This window comes from Oncorhynchus mykiss, chromosome 14 (assembly GCF_057628025.1).
Source record: "Oncorhynchus mykiss isolate SJ-2025 chromosome 14, ASM5762802v1, whole genome shotgun sequence".
Lineage (NCBI taxonomy): Eukaryota > Metazoa > Chordata > Actinopteri > Salmoniformes > Salmonidae > Oncorhynchus > Oncorhynchus mykiss.
In genome coordinates this window covers 39685419-39702500 of record NC_143035.1, presented here as the reverse complement: position 1 = coordinate 39702500, position 17082 = coordinate 39685419, and the positions used below count along the sequence as shown (strand labels likewise).

The 17082-nt window shown below is 42.0% G+C and overlaps 1 protein-coding gene across 2 annotated transcripts in view; it reads left to right on the top strand.

The window, feature by feature from the left end:
- cdhr2 (cadherin related family member 2) overlaps positions 1-15894 on the top strand; it is a 47696-nt gene extending 31802 nt beyond the window's left edge. For both annotated transcript variants that reach the window (XM_090198911.1, XM_090198912.1), the window contains exons 26-31: positions 357-495; positions 1637-1758; positions 10747-10863; positions 12939-13022; positions 14602-14665; positions 14762-15894. In XM_090198911.1, coding sequence (XP_090055037.1) covers positions 357-495; positions 1637-1758; positions 10747-10863; positions 12939-13022; positions 14602-14665; positions 14762-14914 — 679 coding nt within the window. In that variant the 3' untranslated portion in view covers positions 14915-15894. The remainder of the gene's footprint in view (positions 1-356; positions 496-1636; positions 1759-10746; positions 10864-12938; positions 13023-14601; positions 14666-14761) is intronic.
- Positions 15895-17082: the final 1188 nt, after the last annotated feature.

Here is a 17082-nt window from a genome sequence, read left to right as displayed (position 1 = left end):
TTGACTCCAACCCTGACTACTACATACCAACGTTTTTCTCTTCTTCTCTCTGTTGATGACAGTCTCCAGGTGATGTTTGTGTGTGTGTGTGTGTGTGTGTGTGTGTGTGTGTGTGTGTGTGTGTGTGTGTGTGTGTGTGTGTGTGTGTGTGTGTGTGTGTGTGTGTGTGTGTGTGTGTGTGTGTGAGTGTGTGAGTGTGTGAGTGAGTGAGTGAGTGAGTGAGTGAGTGAGTGAGTGAGTGAGCGAGAGAGAGAGTTTATGTGTCTGTGTCACTGCTCAAGTAGTTTAGAAAAACACATATTTTTAAAAACGTTTTATTATAAAAAAAATAATAAAAAATCGTAATTATTTTGCAGGGCGGCTGGCGATACCGTAATGGAGGTGTACTTTGTGAATGCCAATGGAACGGCCTTCGACTCTGACACCGCCGAGACCATTCTATCCAACAGTGTGGAACGGTACAAATTACAGATTGAATTTGGCCTGAAAGATATAGTAAGTTTACTATAAGAAACTATTATCCAACTATTTTTGTCCCTCTCCTCATGCCTAGCCATTACCATGCACACATACAATACACATCTATTTCAAGAAACAAATGTCGCTTTTCATTTATTGGATTTTAAATCTCAAGTCGTCTCCTGAACTCACTGCGTTTCATTTGAATTGTCTCCAACCCTGTACATGCCAAACAGAGATTTGTCTTGGGCTGTGTCTGAAATGACACCCTATTCCTGATGTCGTACACTATTTTTTTGAACAGGGCTCTGGTGAAAAGTAGTGCACTACATAGGGAATAGGATTCCCATAGGGCAGGGTTCACCAAATGGTGGCCCGTGGGATGAATTTTGACCGTGCGTGGTTTTATTTGGCCCCCATGTTTTCTGAGCAAAAAAATAAATAAATACAGTTAATTTTTTTTATTTTTTTATTGTTGGACATAAAAGACTGTAAAAACACCAGGAAATCATTTTAATTTCAAGAAATCAGTTCCAAGTGATATTAATTTAAATAAATCTGTTCCAAGTGATTTTAATTTAAAGAAATCAGTTCCCAACTATTCCCACGGATAATAGAGAGACGAGGGATGTGTACAAATGTCGCAAGGTTTGAAATTATTATGTTTTAGTCAAGCATTACATCTGTTTTGGGGTTCCTGCGGTCAATCTGCAGTCTATAAATGATTAGTTATTGTATTCCGGCTCCCCGACCATACGCTCCAGAAAAACAATCGTCGCACCCCTGAATCAAGTTGATGATCTCTGCTATAGGTACTTCCACATGAATTGTTAAACGTATCAATAAATAAATATAAATTAATAAATAAATATAAATTACTGTCCTCCAGCTTTTATGTTACTACATTATTATGCTATATTTGTTAATGTAGTGAAAATATGCAATAAAGATCTGACTTTGGTCCACTGAAGGAATGTTCCCCTGAGCAAAATTCTGGTAACTCATAAAATGTCCCAAGTTTTCCAGAAATCCTTATTGGAAGATTCACGGAATCAGGAAGAAATAAGAAAGAATTCTGAATTCCGCCAACCATGATTTCTGGAAAACTATGGAATTTTTAGGGGAAAATTATTGTCATTTTCTGCAACCCTACTCTAAACTCTGTGTGGTGTTGCAGGGAGGGACTGTGGTGACAGAGAAGCAGGTGAATCCAATCATGTTCGTTCTGTTGGGACTGGTGGCAGGCCTCATCATCGTCCTGGCTGTCATGACAACGTCTCTGGTCTGCACCCGCAGGAGGTAAGCTGAGACCTGGGCACGTATGTATCAAACATCTCAGAGTAGGAGCGCTGATCTAGGATCAGTTCTGTCCTTTAGATTATAATTAATTGAAGTGTATGGAACATAGGTACCTAATCCTAGATCAGTATTCTGGCATGTTTGATACATATGATTGATTCACAAAAACATTTTATTTTTTACATGCGCCGAATACAACGGACCTTAACATGAACTGTTTACATACAAATCCATAACCAACAGAGCAGAATTGTTTAAAAAGTAAGAACATATTAGCTTGAACAATAAATAAAGTAAGAAAAATTTAACACAATAATGAAAACAGTAGCGAGGCTCTATACAGGGGGTACTGGTACAGAGTCAACGTGGAGGCTATATACAGGGTGTACTGGTACAGAGTCAACGTGGAGGCTATATACAGGGTGTTACGGTACAGAGTCAATGTGGAGGCTATATACAGGGTGTTATGGTACAGAGTCAACGTGGAGGCTATATACAGGGGGGTACCGGTCCAGAGTTAATGTGGAGGCTATATACAGGGGGGTACCGGTCCAGAGTTAATGTGGAGGCTATATACAGGGTGTTACGGTACAGAGTCAACGTGGAGGCTATATACAGGGGGGTACCGGTCCAGAGTTAATGTGGAGGCTATATACAGGGTGTTACGGTACAGAGTCAACGTGGAGGCTATATACAGGGTGTTATGGTACAGAGTCAACGTGGAGGCTATATACAGGGGGGTACCGGTCCAGAGTTAATGTGGAGGCTATATACAGGGGGGTACCGGTCCAGAGTTAATGTGGAGGCTATATACAGGGGGTTACGGTACAGAGTCAACGTGGAGGCTATATACAGGGTGTTACGGTACAGAGTCAACGTGGAGGCTATATACAGGGTGTTACGGTACAGAGTCAATGTAGAGACTATATACAGGGGGTACCGGTACAGAGTCAATGTGGAGGCTATATACAGGGTGTTATGGTACAGAGTCAATGTGGAGGCTATATACAGGGTGTTACGGTACAGAGTCAACGTGGAGGCTATATACAGGGTGTTACGGTACAGAGTCAATGTGGAGGCTATATACAGGGTGTTACGGTACAGAGTCAATGTGGAGGCTATATACAGGGTGTTACGGTACAGAGTCAATGTGGAGGCTTTATACAGGGTGTTATGGTACAGAGTCAATGTGGAGGCTATATACAGGGTGTTGTGGTACAGAGTCAATGTGGAGACTATATACAGGGTGTTATGGTACAGAGTCAATGTGGAGGCTATATACAGGGTGTTATGGTACAGAGTCAATGTGGAGGCTATATACAGGGTGTTACGGTACAGAGTCAATTTGGAGGCTCTATACAGGGTGTTACGGTACAGAGTCAATGTGGAGGCTATATACAGGGGGGTACCGGTACAGAGTCAACGTGGAGGCTATATACAGGGGGGTACCGGTACAGAGTCAATGTGGAGGCTATATACAGGGTGTTACGGTACAGAGTCAACGTGGAGGCTATATACAGGGGGTACTGGTACAGAGTCAATGTGGAGGCTCTATACAGGGTGTTATGGTACAGAGTCAACGTGGAGGCTATATACAGGGTGTTATGGTACAGAGTCAATGTGGAGGCTATATACAGGGTGTTATGGTACAGAGTCAACGTGGAGGCTATATACAGGGGGTACTGGTACAGAGTCAATGTGGAGGCTCTATACAGGGTGTTATGGTACAGAGTCAACGTGGAGGCTATATACAGGGTGTTATGGTACAGAGTCAACGTGGAGGCTATATACAGGGTGTTATGGTACAGAGTCAATGTGGAGGCTCTATACAGGGTGTTATGGTACAGAGTCAACGTGGAGGCTATATACAGGGGGGTACCGGTCCAGAGTTAATGTGGAGGCTATATACAGGGGGTTACGGTACAGAGTCAACGTGGAGGCTATATACAGGGTGTTACGGTACAGAGTCAACGTGGAGGCTATATACAGGGTGTTATGGTACAGAGTCAACGTGGAGGCTATATACAGGGTGTTATGGTACAGAGTCAACGTGGAGGCTATATACAGGGTGTTACGGTACAGAGTCCATGTGGAGGCTATATACAGGGTGTACCGGTACAGAGTCAATGTGGAGGCTATATACAGGGTGTTACGGTACAGAGTCAATGTGGAGGCTATATACAGGGGGTACCCGTACAGAGTCAATGTGGAGGCTATATACAGGGTGTTACGGTACAGAGTCCATGTGGAGGCTATATACAGGGGGTACCGGTACAGAGTCAATGTGGAGGCTATATACAGGGGCTACCGGTACCGGAGTCAATGTGCGGGGGTACAGGTTAGTAATGAGACTAAATACAAGGGGTACCAGTACCGAGTCAATGTGCGGGGGCACTGGTTAGTTGAGGTAATATCGACATGTACAGTTGAAGTCTGAAGTTTACATACATCTTAGCCAAATACATTCAAACTCAGTTTTTCACAATTCATGGCATTGAATCCTAGTATAAATTCCCTGTCTTAGGTCAGTTAGGATCTCCATTTTATTTTAAGAATGTGAAATGTCAGAATAATAGTAGAGAGCATGATTTATTTAAGCTTTTATTTATTTCATCACAAGCCCAGTGGGTCAGAAGTTTACATACACTCAATTAGTATTTGGTAGCATTGCCTTTAAATTGTTTAACTTGGGTCAAACGTTTAGGGTAGCCTTCCACAAGCTTCCCACAATAAGTTGGGTGAATTTTGGCCCATTCCTCCTGACAGAGCTGGTGTAACTGAGTCAGGTTTGTAGGCCTCCTTGCTCGCACATGCTTTTTCATTTCTGCCCACAAATGTTCTATAGGATTGAGGTCAGGGTTTTGTGATGGCCACTCCAATACCTTGACTTTGTTGTCCTTAATCCATTTGCCACAACTTTGGAAGTATGCTTGGGGTCATTGTCCATTTGGAAGACCCATTTGTGACTGATGTCTTGAGATGTTGCTTCATTATATCCACATAATTTTCCTACCTCATGATGCCATCTATTTTGTGGTAGTGCACCAGTCCCTCCTGCAGCAAAGCACCCCCACAACATGATGCTGCCACCCCCGTGCTTCACAGTTGGGATGGTGTTCTTCGGCTTGCAAGCCTCCCCCTTTTTTCCTCCAAACATAACGATGGTCATTATGGCCAAACCGTTCTATTTTTGTTTCATCAAACCAGAGGACATTTCTCCAAAAAGTATGATCTTTGTCCCCATGTGCAGTTGCAAACCGTAGTCTAGCTTTTTTATGGCGGATTTGGAGCAGTGGCTTCTTCCTTGCTTAGAGGCCTTTCAGGTTATGTCGATATAGGACTCGTTTTACTGTGGATATAAATACTTTTGTACCTGTTTCCTCCAGCATCTTCACAAGGTCCTTTGCTGTTGTTCTGTGATTGATTTGCACAGGCGCTGGGAAATTGCTCCCAAAGATGATCCAGACTTGTGTAGGTCTACAATCTTTTTTCTGAGGTCTTGGCTGATTTATTTTGATTTTCCCATGATGTCAAGCGAAGAGGCACTAAGTTTGAAGGTAAACCTTGAAATACATCCACAGGTACACCTCCAATTGACTCAAATTATGTCAATTATCCTATCAGAAGCTTCTAAAGCCATGACATAATTTTCTGGAATTTATCTAATTGTTTAAAGGCCCAGTCATCTTAGTGTATGTAAACTTCTGACCCACTGGAATTGAGATGCAGTGAATAAGTGAAATAATCTGTCTGTAAACATATGTTGGAAAAATGACTTGTGTCACGCACAAAGTAGATGTCCTAAACGACTTTCTGACTTCAACTGTAGGTAGAGTTATTAAAGTGACTATGCGTAGATGATAACAACACCACTTGTGTGATGTAAGTGCCATTTTTCTTATTATTAGAACTCAAAACACCGTAGAAGTACATTTTAGATCTCAAAACACTGTAGAAGTACATTTTAGATCTCAAAACACTGTAGAAGTACATTTTAGAACTCAAAACACTGTAGAAGTACATTTTAGAACTCAAAACACCCTAGAAGTACATTTTTGATCTCAAAACACCCTAGAAATAATTTTTTTAACTCAACTTTAACTAAACTCAGGTTAGTCGAGGTAATTGAGGCAATATGTACATCTAGGTAAATAAAGGATTAAAATAAAGATAAAGTGACTATGCATAGATAATTATTTGTTGTTTTTATTTCTTATTCTTATTTTTTTGTAGGTATTTTTTCAAAGTAAAAAAAAAAACTGCATTGTTGGTTAGGGCTTGTAGGTAAGCATTTCACTGTAAGGTCTACTACACCTGTTGTATTCAGCATTTCACTGTAAGGTCTACTACACCTGTTGTATTCAGCATTTCACTGTAAGGTCTACTACACTTGTTGTATTCAGCATTTCACTGTAAGGTCTACAACACCTGTTGTATTCAGCATTTCACTGTAAGGTCTACTACACCTGTTGTATTCAGCATTTCACTGTAAGGTCTACTACACCTGTTGTATTCAGCATTTCACTGTGAGGTCTACTATACCTGTTGTATTCAGCATTTCACTGTAAGGTCTACTACACCTGTTGTATTCAGCATTTCACTGTGAGGTCTACTATACTTGTTGTATTCAGCATTTCACTGTAACGTCTACACTTGTTGTATTCGGCGCACGTGACAAATAACATTTGATTTGATTTGATATGATTAATAAACAACGAGTAGCAGCAGTGTAAATAAAGGGGGCTAATGCATATTGTCCGGGTAGCCATTTTATTAATCGTTCAGCAGTCTTATGGATTGGGGGTAGAGGCTGTTAAGGAGCCTTTTGGACCTAGACTTGGCACTCCGGTACCGCTTGCCGTGCGGTAGCAGAGAGAGCGGTCGGATGCCAAGCAGTTGCCATATCATGCGGTGATGCAACCAGTCAGGATGCTCTCGATGGTGCAGCTGTAGAACCTTTTGAGGATCTGAGGACCCATGCTAAATCTTTTCAGTCTCCTGAAGGGGAAAAGGCGTTGGCGTGCTCTCTCCATGACTGTCTTGGTATGTTTGGACCATGATAGTTATTTGGTGATGTGGACGCCGAGGAACTTGAAGCTCTCGACCCGCTCCACTACAGCTCTGTCAATGTGAATGAAGTCAAGGTATTGGAGTAGCCATCACAAAGCCCTAACTTAAATCCAATACAAAATGTGGGGGCAGAACTGAAAAGGCGTGTGCGAGCAAGGAGGCCTACAAACCTGACTCCGTTACACCAGCTCTGTCAGGAGGAATGGGCCAAAAAACGTATTGTGGGAAGCTTGTGGAAGGCTACGAAAAGTTTGACCCAAGTTAAACAAAGACATGAAGACTTTGCCTCTGTTTTGTTGTTTTTCTCAAATAGGGTGTACAGGGTGAATACGTACGTAATTTGGTAAAAAGCCTTTTTGACATGCGCTCAGTACATTGAAATTTACGAGTCTGCTGTTAACCTCTCTGGGATATGTGGGACGGTAGCGTCCCACCCTGCCAACAGCCAGTGACAGTGCAGGGAAGGGCTCGCCACCCTTTTCCTGTAGTCCACGATCAGCACTTTTGTATTGATCAAATTGAGAGATAGGTTGTTGTCCTGACCTCCTTCCTGTAGGCTGTGTACTCATCAGTGTCAGAGATCAGGCCTACCACCTAGGTGTCGTCGGCAAACTTAATGATGGTGTTGTGAACATACCAAAATACTTAAACTTACATGCAGAATACCTGCTGTTAACTTTTAAATGATTGGAATGAATTATCCAAAGAGAGTATAAAGATTTTCGAGCGTGGCATTTCAGTCGTGGGTGAACAGTGAGTACAGGAGGGGACTAAGTACCTACCCTTGAGGGGCCCCCAGGTTGAGGATTGTTGCCTACCCTTACCACCTGTGGGTGGCCCGTCAGGAAGTCCAGGATCCAGTTGCAGAGGGAGATGTTTAGTCCCAGGGTCCTTAGCTTAGTGATGAGCTTTGAGGGCATTATGGTGTTGAACGCTGAGCTGTAGTCAACGAACAGCATTCTCACTTAGGTCTTCCTTTTGTCCAGGTGGGAATGGTCAGTGTGAAGTTAAATGGAGATTGTATCATCTGTGGATCTGTTGGCAAGGTATGGGAATTGGAGTGGGTCTAGGGTTTTTGGGATGATGATGTTGATGTGAGCCATGACCAGCCTTTCAAAGCACTTCATGGCTACAGACATGAGTGCGACGGGGCAGTAGTCATTTAGGCAGGCTACCTTGGCATTCTTGAGCAAAGGAACTATGGTGCTTTGCTTGAAACATGTAGGTATTAGAGACTCGGTCATTGAGGGGTTGAAAATGTCAGTGAAGTTACTTGCCTGTTGGTCAGCGCATGCTCTGAGTACACGTCCTGGTAATCTATCTGGCCCTGCAGCCTTGTGAATGTTGACCTGTTTGAAGGTTTTACTCACATCACTGCGGAGAGTGTGATCACACAGTCATCCAGAACAGCTGATGTCATCATGCATGGTTCAGTGTTGCTTGCCTCGAAGCGAGTATAGAAGGCATTTAGCTCGTCTGGTAGGCTCCTGTCATGGGGCAGCTTGCGGCTGGGTTTCGCTTTGTAATCCGTAATAGTTTGCAAGCCCTGCCACATCCGACAAGAGTCAGAGTCAATTTAGTAGGATTCAATCTTAGTCCTGTATTTACGCTTCGCCTGTTTGATGGTTCATCAGAGAGGGCATAGCGGGATTTTTTTATAAGCTTAGTGTCCTGCTCCTTCAAAGCGGTATCTCTAGCCTTTAGCTCAGTGCGGATGTTGCCTGTAATCCATGGCTTCTGGTTGGGATGTTTACGTACGGACACTGTGGAGACGAAGTCATCGATGCACTTATTGATGAAGTCAGTGAATGATGTGGTGTACTCCGCAATAACATCGGATGAATCCCGGAACATATTCCAGTCTGTGCTAGCAAAACAGTCGTGTAGCTTAGCTTCCACATTATCAGACCACTTCCGTATTGAGCGAGTCACTGGTGCTTCCTGCTTGATTTTTTTTTGCTTGTAAGGAGGAATCAGGGGGATAGAATTATGGTCAGATTTTCCAAATGAAGGGCGGGGGAGAGCTTTGTATACGTCTCTGTGTGTGGAGTAAAGGTGGTCTAGAGTTTTCTTATCTGGTTGCACATCTGACATACTAAATGAGGTAAAACGGATTAAAGTTTCCCTGCATTAAAGTCCCCGGACACTAGGAGCGCTGCTTCTAGGTGAGCATTCTCTTATTTGCTTAGGGCCTTATGCAGACCTGACCTGGCCTCCACAATCACCCAACCTCAACACAAATGAGATGGTTTGGGATGAGTTTGACCGCAGAGTGAAGGAAAAGCAGCCAACAAGTGCTCAGCATATGTGGGAACTCCTTCAAGATTTTTGGAAAAGCCTTTCAGGTGAAGCTGGTTGAGAGAATGCCAAGAGTGTGCAAAGCTGTCATTAAGGCAAAGGGTGGCAACTTTGAAGAATCTCAAATATAAAATATGTTTTGATTTGTTTATGACTTTTTTGGTTACTACATGATACCAAATGTGTTATTTCATAGTGTTGTTGTCTTCACTATTATACAACAATGTAGAAAAAAGTAAAAAAATAAAGAAAAACCCTTGAATGAGTAGGTGTGCCCAAACTTTTGACGGGTACTGTACCTTTAACAAAACGAGTCAGTATCTGGTGTGACCACCATTTGCCTCATGCAGCACAACACATCTCCTTCACCTAGAGTTGATCAGGCTGTTAAATGTGGCCTGTGGAATGTTGTCCCACTCCTCTTCAATGGATGTGCGAAGTTGCTGGAAATTGGTGGGAACTGGAACACGCAGTCGTACACGTCGATCCAGAGCATCCCAAACATGCTCAATGGCTGACATGTCTGGTGAGTATGCAGGGAAATTTTCAGCTTCCTGGAATTGTGTAGTTATCCTTGCGACAAGGGGCCGTGCTGAAACATGAGGTGATGGTGGCGGATGAATGGCACGACAATGTGCCTCAGGATCTCATCATGGGATCTCTGTGCATTCAAATTGCCATCGATAAAATGCAATAGTGTTTACTGCCCACACCATAACCCCACCATGGGGCACTCTGTTCACAACGTTGACATCAGCAAACCACTCGCACACACAACGCCATCCACGCTGTCTGCCATCTGCCCGGTACAGCTGAAACCGGGATCCTTTAGTGAACAGCACACTCCTCCAGCATAGCAGTGGTCATCGAAGGTGAGCATTTTCCCACTGAAGTCTGTGATGATGCAGAACTACAGTCAGGTCAAGACCCCTGGTGAGGACGATGAGCACACACATGAGTTTCCCTGGTACGGTTTCTGACAGTTTTCAGAAATTCTTCGGTGCGCACATTTTCTTCAGCTGTCCAAGTGGCTGGTCTCTGACGAATCCCGCAGGGGAAGAAGCCGAGTCCTGGGCTGGCGTAGTTGTGATCCCTGTTAGGGGAAGAAGCCGAGTCCTGGGCTGGCGTAGTTGTGATCCCTGTTAAGGGAAGAAGCCGAGTCCTGGGCTGGCGTAGTTGTGATCCCTGTTAGGGGAAGAAGCCGAGTCCTGGGCTGGCGTAGTTGTGATCCCTGTTAGGGGAAGAAGCCGAGTCCTGGGCTGGCGTAGTTGTGATCCCTGTTAGGGGAAGAAGCCGAGTCCTGGGCTGGCGTAGTTGTGATCCCTGTTAGGGGAAGAAGCCGAGTCCTGGGCTGGCGTAGTTGTGATCCCTGTTAGGGGAAGAAGCTGAGTCCTGGGCTGGCGTAGTTGTGATCCCTGTTAGGGGAAGAAGCCGAGTCCTGGGCTGGCGTAGTTACACGTGGTCTGCGGTTGTGATCCCTGTTAGACGTGTTGCTACATTTAAAGAGAAAAGGATGGCAGGAAACTAGTATGGATTATTTAGTATGGGTTAGTAAGTATGGGTAACTAGTATGGGTTAGTAAGTATGGGTAACTAACCTATGGATGGTAAACTTTTACAGCTACAGAACGAAGCTGAAGGCATCTAAAGCCATGAACTCAGCAGCCATGGTGGTGACTGGTGGAGATCAGAAGAGTGGGCCTGTCGTGCCTGGAACCAACAAGTACACTATGGAGGGGTGAGTCCTGTACTCCACACATTGGGTGCATCCCAAATGGCACCCTATTCCTTGCATAGTGCACTAGTTTTAACCTGGACCCATAGGGAGGATCCAACTCCCTACATGAAATGTATATGTACAATAATTACAGAATAACACAGAGTGCAAATTATTCAGACCCCTTGACTTTTTCCACATTTTGTTACGTTATTATTCTAAAATGTATTAAATAAAACGTTTTCCTCATCAAGCTACACTCAATACCCCAGGTAGAAATGCTTGCAAAAATTATTACAAATAAAACACTGAAATATCACATATGATGCTACAACCACCATGATTCACCATAGGGATAGTGCCACAATAACCCATAATTACAAAGCAAAAACTATTTTTTTGTTAGACATTTTTGCAAATGTATTAAAAACAAAAATTATCTTATTTAAATAAGTAATCTGACCCTTTGGTATGAGACTCGAAATTGAGCTTAGGTCCATCCTGTTTCAATTGACCATCCTTGAGATGTTCGTAGAACTTGATTGGAGTCCAAATGTGATAAATTCAATTGATTGGAAATTATTTGGAAAGGCACAAACATGTCTATTTAAGGTCCCACAGTTGACAGTGCATGTCAGAGCAAAAAACAATCCATAAGTTCGAAGGAATTGTCCATAGAGCTCCGAGACAGGATTTTGTCGAGGTATAGATCTGGGGAAGGGTACCAAAACATTTATGCAGCATTGAAGGTCCTCAAAAACACAGTGGCCTCCATCATTCTTAATTGGAAGAAGTTTGGAACCACCAACATTCTTCCTAAAGCTGGCCGCCCGGCCAACTTGAGCAATCGGGGGAGAAGGGCCTTGATCAGGGAGGTGACCAAGAACCCTATTGTCACTCCTCTGTGGATATGGGAGAACCTTCCAGAAGAACAGCCATCTCTGCAGCACTCCACCAATCAGGCCTTTATAGTAGAGTGGCCAGCCGGAAGCCACTCCTCAGTAAAAGGCACATGACAGCCCACTTGGAGTTTGCCAAAAGGCACCTAAAGACTCTCAGACCATGACAAACAAGATTCTCTGGTCTGATGAAACCAAGATTTAACTCTTTGCCTGAATGCCACACGTCACGTCTGGAGGAAATCTGACACCATCCCTAAGGTGAAGCATGGTGGTGGAAGCATCATGCTGTGGGGATGTTTTTCAGCGGCAGGGACTGGGAGACTCGTCAGGATCGAAGGAAAGATAAACAGAGCAAAGTACAGAGAGATCCTTGATGAAAACCTACTCCAGAGCGCTCAGGACCTCAGACTGGGGCGAAGGTTCAAATTCAAACAGGACAATGACCCTAATCCCACAGCCAAGACAATGCAGGAGTGGCTTCGGGACAAGTCTCTAAATGTCCTTGAGTGGCCCAGCCAGAGCCCGGACTTGAACCCGATCAAACATCTCTGGAGAGACCAGAAAATAGCTATACAGTGACGCTCCCCATCTAGCCTGACAGATCTTGAGAGGATCTGCAGAGAAGAATGGTAGAAACTCACCAAATACAGGTGTGCCAAGCTTGAAGTGTCATACCCAAGAAGACAAGGCTGTAATCGCTGCCAAAGGTACTTCAACAAAGTACTGATTATAAAGGGTCTGAATTTACTTACGTAAATGTAATATTTAAGTTTTTCATATTTTATAAATTTGCAAAAATGTATAAAAACCTGTTTTTGATTTTTCATTATTGGGTATTGTGTGAAGATTGATGATGGGGGGGGATGGGGAAATAATTGAATCCAGTTTTTGAATAAGGCTGTAACGTACCAAAATGTGTAAAAAGTGAAGGGGTCTGAATACTTTCCCGAATGCACCGTATTTTTTTATATGGTAACACAAATGTAATTACGACACTAAACAAAAAAAAAATTTCACTAAAACCTGAGAAGATATTTTGGACCGCAGTTTTAACACATGTTTAGTTTTTAGTGTTTCCAATGCATTTGAAATGTGCCATCAAAGTCACATCATTTCACGTGTTAAATTTGCAAAGGGAATAGGGAAGTAAGGTAGCCTAACAGTGTTGTCTCTGTCCCTGTATTTGCGTCTTAGGGCTAACCCTGTGCTCAACTTGAACATCGACACAGCCACAGACCTGGGCTTCGACGAGGAAGGATCTAACGCTGACAGAGTCAGGTAGAAACCACCTATTCATGATGAAAATTATGATGACAATAAGAACAATATGTGCAGACCATGTGGTCTAGTGGTAATACTCACGGCCATAAGATTGGATTTGAACACTACACTACAGAGTCATGTGAACACTACAGAGTCATGTGAACACTACAGAGTCATGTGAACACTACAGAGCCATGTGAACACTACAGAGTCATGTGAACACTACAGAGTCATGTGAACACTACAGAGTTCTGTGAACACTACAGTCATGTGAACACATTACTACAGAGTCATGCGAAGACATTACTACAGAGCCATGTAAATGTATGTAGATGTGGGTGCCACCTGAGACACTGACAAATACATGTGTATTTACGCATCACCATTAAATCTATCATTCCTCTGATTGTCCTATCATTCCTCTGGTTGTCCTATCATTCCTCTGATTGTCCTAGCATTCCTCTGAGTGTCCTACATTCCTCTGATTGTCCTATCATTCCTCTGATTGTCCTATCATTCCTTTGATTGTCCTATCATTCCTCTGATTGTCCTATCATTCCTCTGATTGTCCTATCATTCCTCTGATTGTCCTATCATTCCTCTGGTTGTCCTATCATTCCTCTGATTGTCCTATCATTCCTCTGATTGACCTATCATTCCTCTGATTGTCCTATCATTCCTCTGATTGTCCCATCATTCCTCTGATTGTCCTACATTCCTCTGATTGTCCTATCATTCCTCTGATTGTCCTATCATTCCTCTGAGTGTCCTACATTCCTCTGATTGTCCTATCATTCCTCTGAGTGTCCTACATTCCTCTGATTGTCCTATCATTCCTTTGATTGTCCTATCATTCCTCTGATTGTCCTATCATTCCTCTGATTGTCCTACATTCCTCTGATTGTCCTATCATTCCTTTGATTGTCCTATCATTCCTCTGATTGTCCTATCATTCCTCTGATTGTCCTAGCATTCCTCTGATTGTCCTATCATTCATCTGATTGTCCTATCATTCCTCTGATTGTCCTATCATTCCTCTGATTGTCCTAGCATTCTTCTGAGTGTCCTACATTCCTCTGATTGTCCTATCATTCCTCTGATTGTCCTATCATTCCTCTGAGTGTCCTACATTCCTCTGATTGTCCTATCATTCCTCTGATTGTCCTATCATTCCTCTGATTGTCCTATCATTCCTCTGATTGACCTATCATTCCTCTGATTGTCCTATCATTCCTCTGATTGTCCTATCATTCCTCTGGTTGTCCTATCATTCCTCTGATTGTCCTATCATTCCTCTGATTGACCTATCATTCCTCTGATTGTCCTATCATTCCTCTGATTGACCTATCATTCCTCTGATTGTCCTATCATTCCTCTGATTGTCCTATCATTCCTCTGATTGTCCTATCATTCCTCTGATTGTCCTATCATGCAACCGAGAACAGTGTTACAAAACGTCTATACTGGTAATGCTCTTTGATATTGTCCTCCATTGGACAGTATTGAGATGTTATTGCTAACATTAATTAAGGTGTCATCGTCATGGACTCCCGTTGTATGACTCTAATTTAGTGCATTTCTTTTTAAATTCAAGCCTTAATTCCTTGGACTACAACATAGACATGGTCATGTCTGACAAGGATACGATGCCCATGATGGTAAAATTTTTTGTTCATTACAGTTATTATTATTGTTATTACTGCAACATTATTATCATCATTCTGGATGGTCATGCCTGCTGTCTCCCTGTGTAGATGATTCAGGAGGAGGATGAGGAGGAGGGGGGAACAGATAACCCCTACGTCGAGCCTCTGGGTGAAGCCTTGGCCCAGCGTGGCAAGAAAAGAGTCAACAACAGCCCTAGTTTAACCTTCTCTAACCCTTCACTCAGCACCACAGATCTGTGAGTGGCTGCCATCTTGGGTCAGTATCACTGACCTGTGACGGCCATTTTGGGATCTATGACACTGACCGCGGGTCATAAAATGGACCACATAAAATGGACCTTGCTTCCTGAAAAAGGATAGATGCCAAACTCCGTGCTAGAAAGACAATGTGACTTTTGAGATTAAATCAAGTTCAAATCTAATCTTTTTTTGTTTGTGTTGAACCACTCGTATTAATTGGCATGCTATTGTTTGATTCAATTTAGGGAATATTTCCGTGTAAACATTTATCACAACACACAGCACAGTGATGTTAGATTAGCCGGCTGGCTATTTCGCTGCCACAGTATATCACAGCTTGACTTTTGTCAAACGTCCCAACGTCCTCATGAATCCATCGTTTTTTTTTTAGTTGAACAACATCAACCTAAAACGAAAACATGACACTTTGGGATGAAAAGTAAAAAAATAAAAATAAAAATGACAATGTTTTCATTGTGAATCATTTCATTATTAGTATTTTTTTTAAATGTGTTAAAGATTTGATTGATATTCTTAATACATTATGATTTTACGTTTTTTAATATTCATTTCGTTCCGTTTTCTTCTCCGTTTATTATGAAACTAAACACTTGTATCTGGAATCCTGTGTTGTTTTTTAAGTACGGCCCCTTCAAGAGTAGGTACATTTACTGGCGTTTGATTGGACTCTTTCTAAAACAGTATTTTATTGAACAAAAAAATAAATAAACAATGTTTTTTCATATATATAAAACTCATTATAAGTATACAGGTTGGCCAAAAGCAGTACCTTCTAAACAGGTACTCTATATCTCTACATAACATACTATATAATTATTGTAAGTGTGGTGTGTGTTAGCTGAGGCAAAACTTAAGGTGATACAGGTATGGATGGAGGAGAGAGGGAATCATTTCAGTTGTGTTTTTGCAGATATGCAAATTGGCTGTATTTAAATAAATGCAATCATCCAATAAAATGGGTTCTTTTCAAATATTCATTCTTGAAACAATGTTATTGGTTTACAGAAATATTAACATATGTGGTACTTAAAGGGACAGTGTGAGATTCTGGCAATGAAGCTCTTTTTCTACTTACCCAGAGTCAGATGAACTCGTGGACATCATATCCTTTAAGGGATGAATTACCATTAACTTAAACACACACAAAATGTACATAGTCTCATGTCTCACAGCACAATCAACAAGATATAACTATCACAAAATGTGATTATCAATGTAGCTGGCAAATAAATACATTTGGCTGTTGGAATTATTACGTTTGAAAATGACCTTGAATGTACAATTACCATTGAACACATTTTTCTAAAAGTTTTGCACAAAGAGATAATGCAAGAAACACAATTAACACAATGACTGAAATTAACACTTTGCACCAATCACAACATAACAACCAGCATTTAGGGTCTCTATAAAGAAAACAAGTTAAAGGCAACCTTTAAAAAAAAAAAATGTTTTTTTTAAAAGGCTACCCATATAATTTTTTTTTAAACCAAAGAAGAACGTTTTTAAAGTCTTGAAAATAAGTGATATGTTGTTATGTTTCCTTCTTAAATGCATCATAGATTTCATCTGCTGACAATTATGTTTCCCTCTTAAATGCATCATAGATTTAATCTGCTGACACAACATTCATGACAAAGTTCCTCTCGCAGCTGCCGCCATTTAACAAGCATGAAAAAAGGGAAAAAAGGGAGGGAAAAAAAGTGAGCGATGTATTGTTTTTTTTTTATTTTTTAAATGGCATTACAAAAATGTTGTTTGGTTTATATGAACTGTTATATGAGGGCTGGACTAAGAGATGACCAAAATAATGTTAGCAGGCTACGGTAATGTTGTTAGCTTGCCTTGCAGCCCTAAGATTGAAGTTGGCCCAAAGTCCTTGAGTTTAGGGATAATTTAGTCAACCTACGGTCCTTATGTTGCTGTGGTAATGTAGGTAGCCTGCTGTCCATTGACTGAGAGAATTAGCCTGTGGTAGTCATGTGATAATCATAAGATAATGTAGTTGGACTGAAGTTCAAGAGTCAAACATGCTGGTCAAGTTAGCCTGTATGGCTGTTAACACAGTACCGGTATGACTGAAGTATTTTGGCCATGTGGTAGTCATAAAATAACCCCAGCTAACACATTTGGTTCCTTGGAAGTTG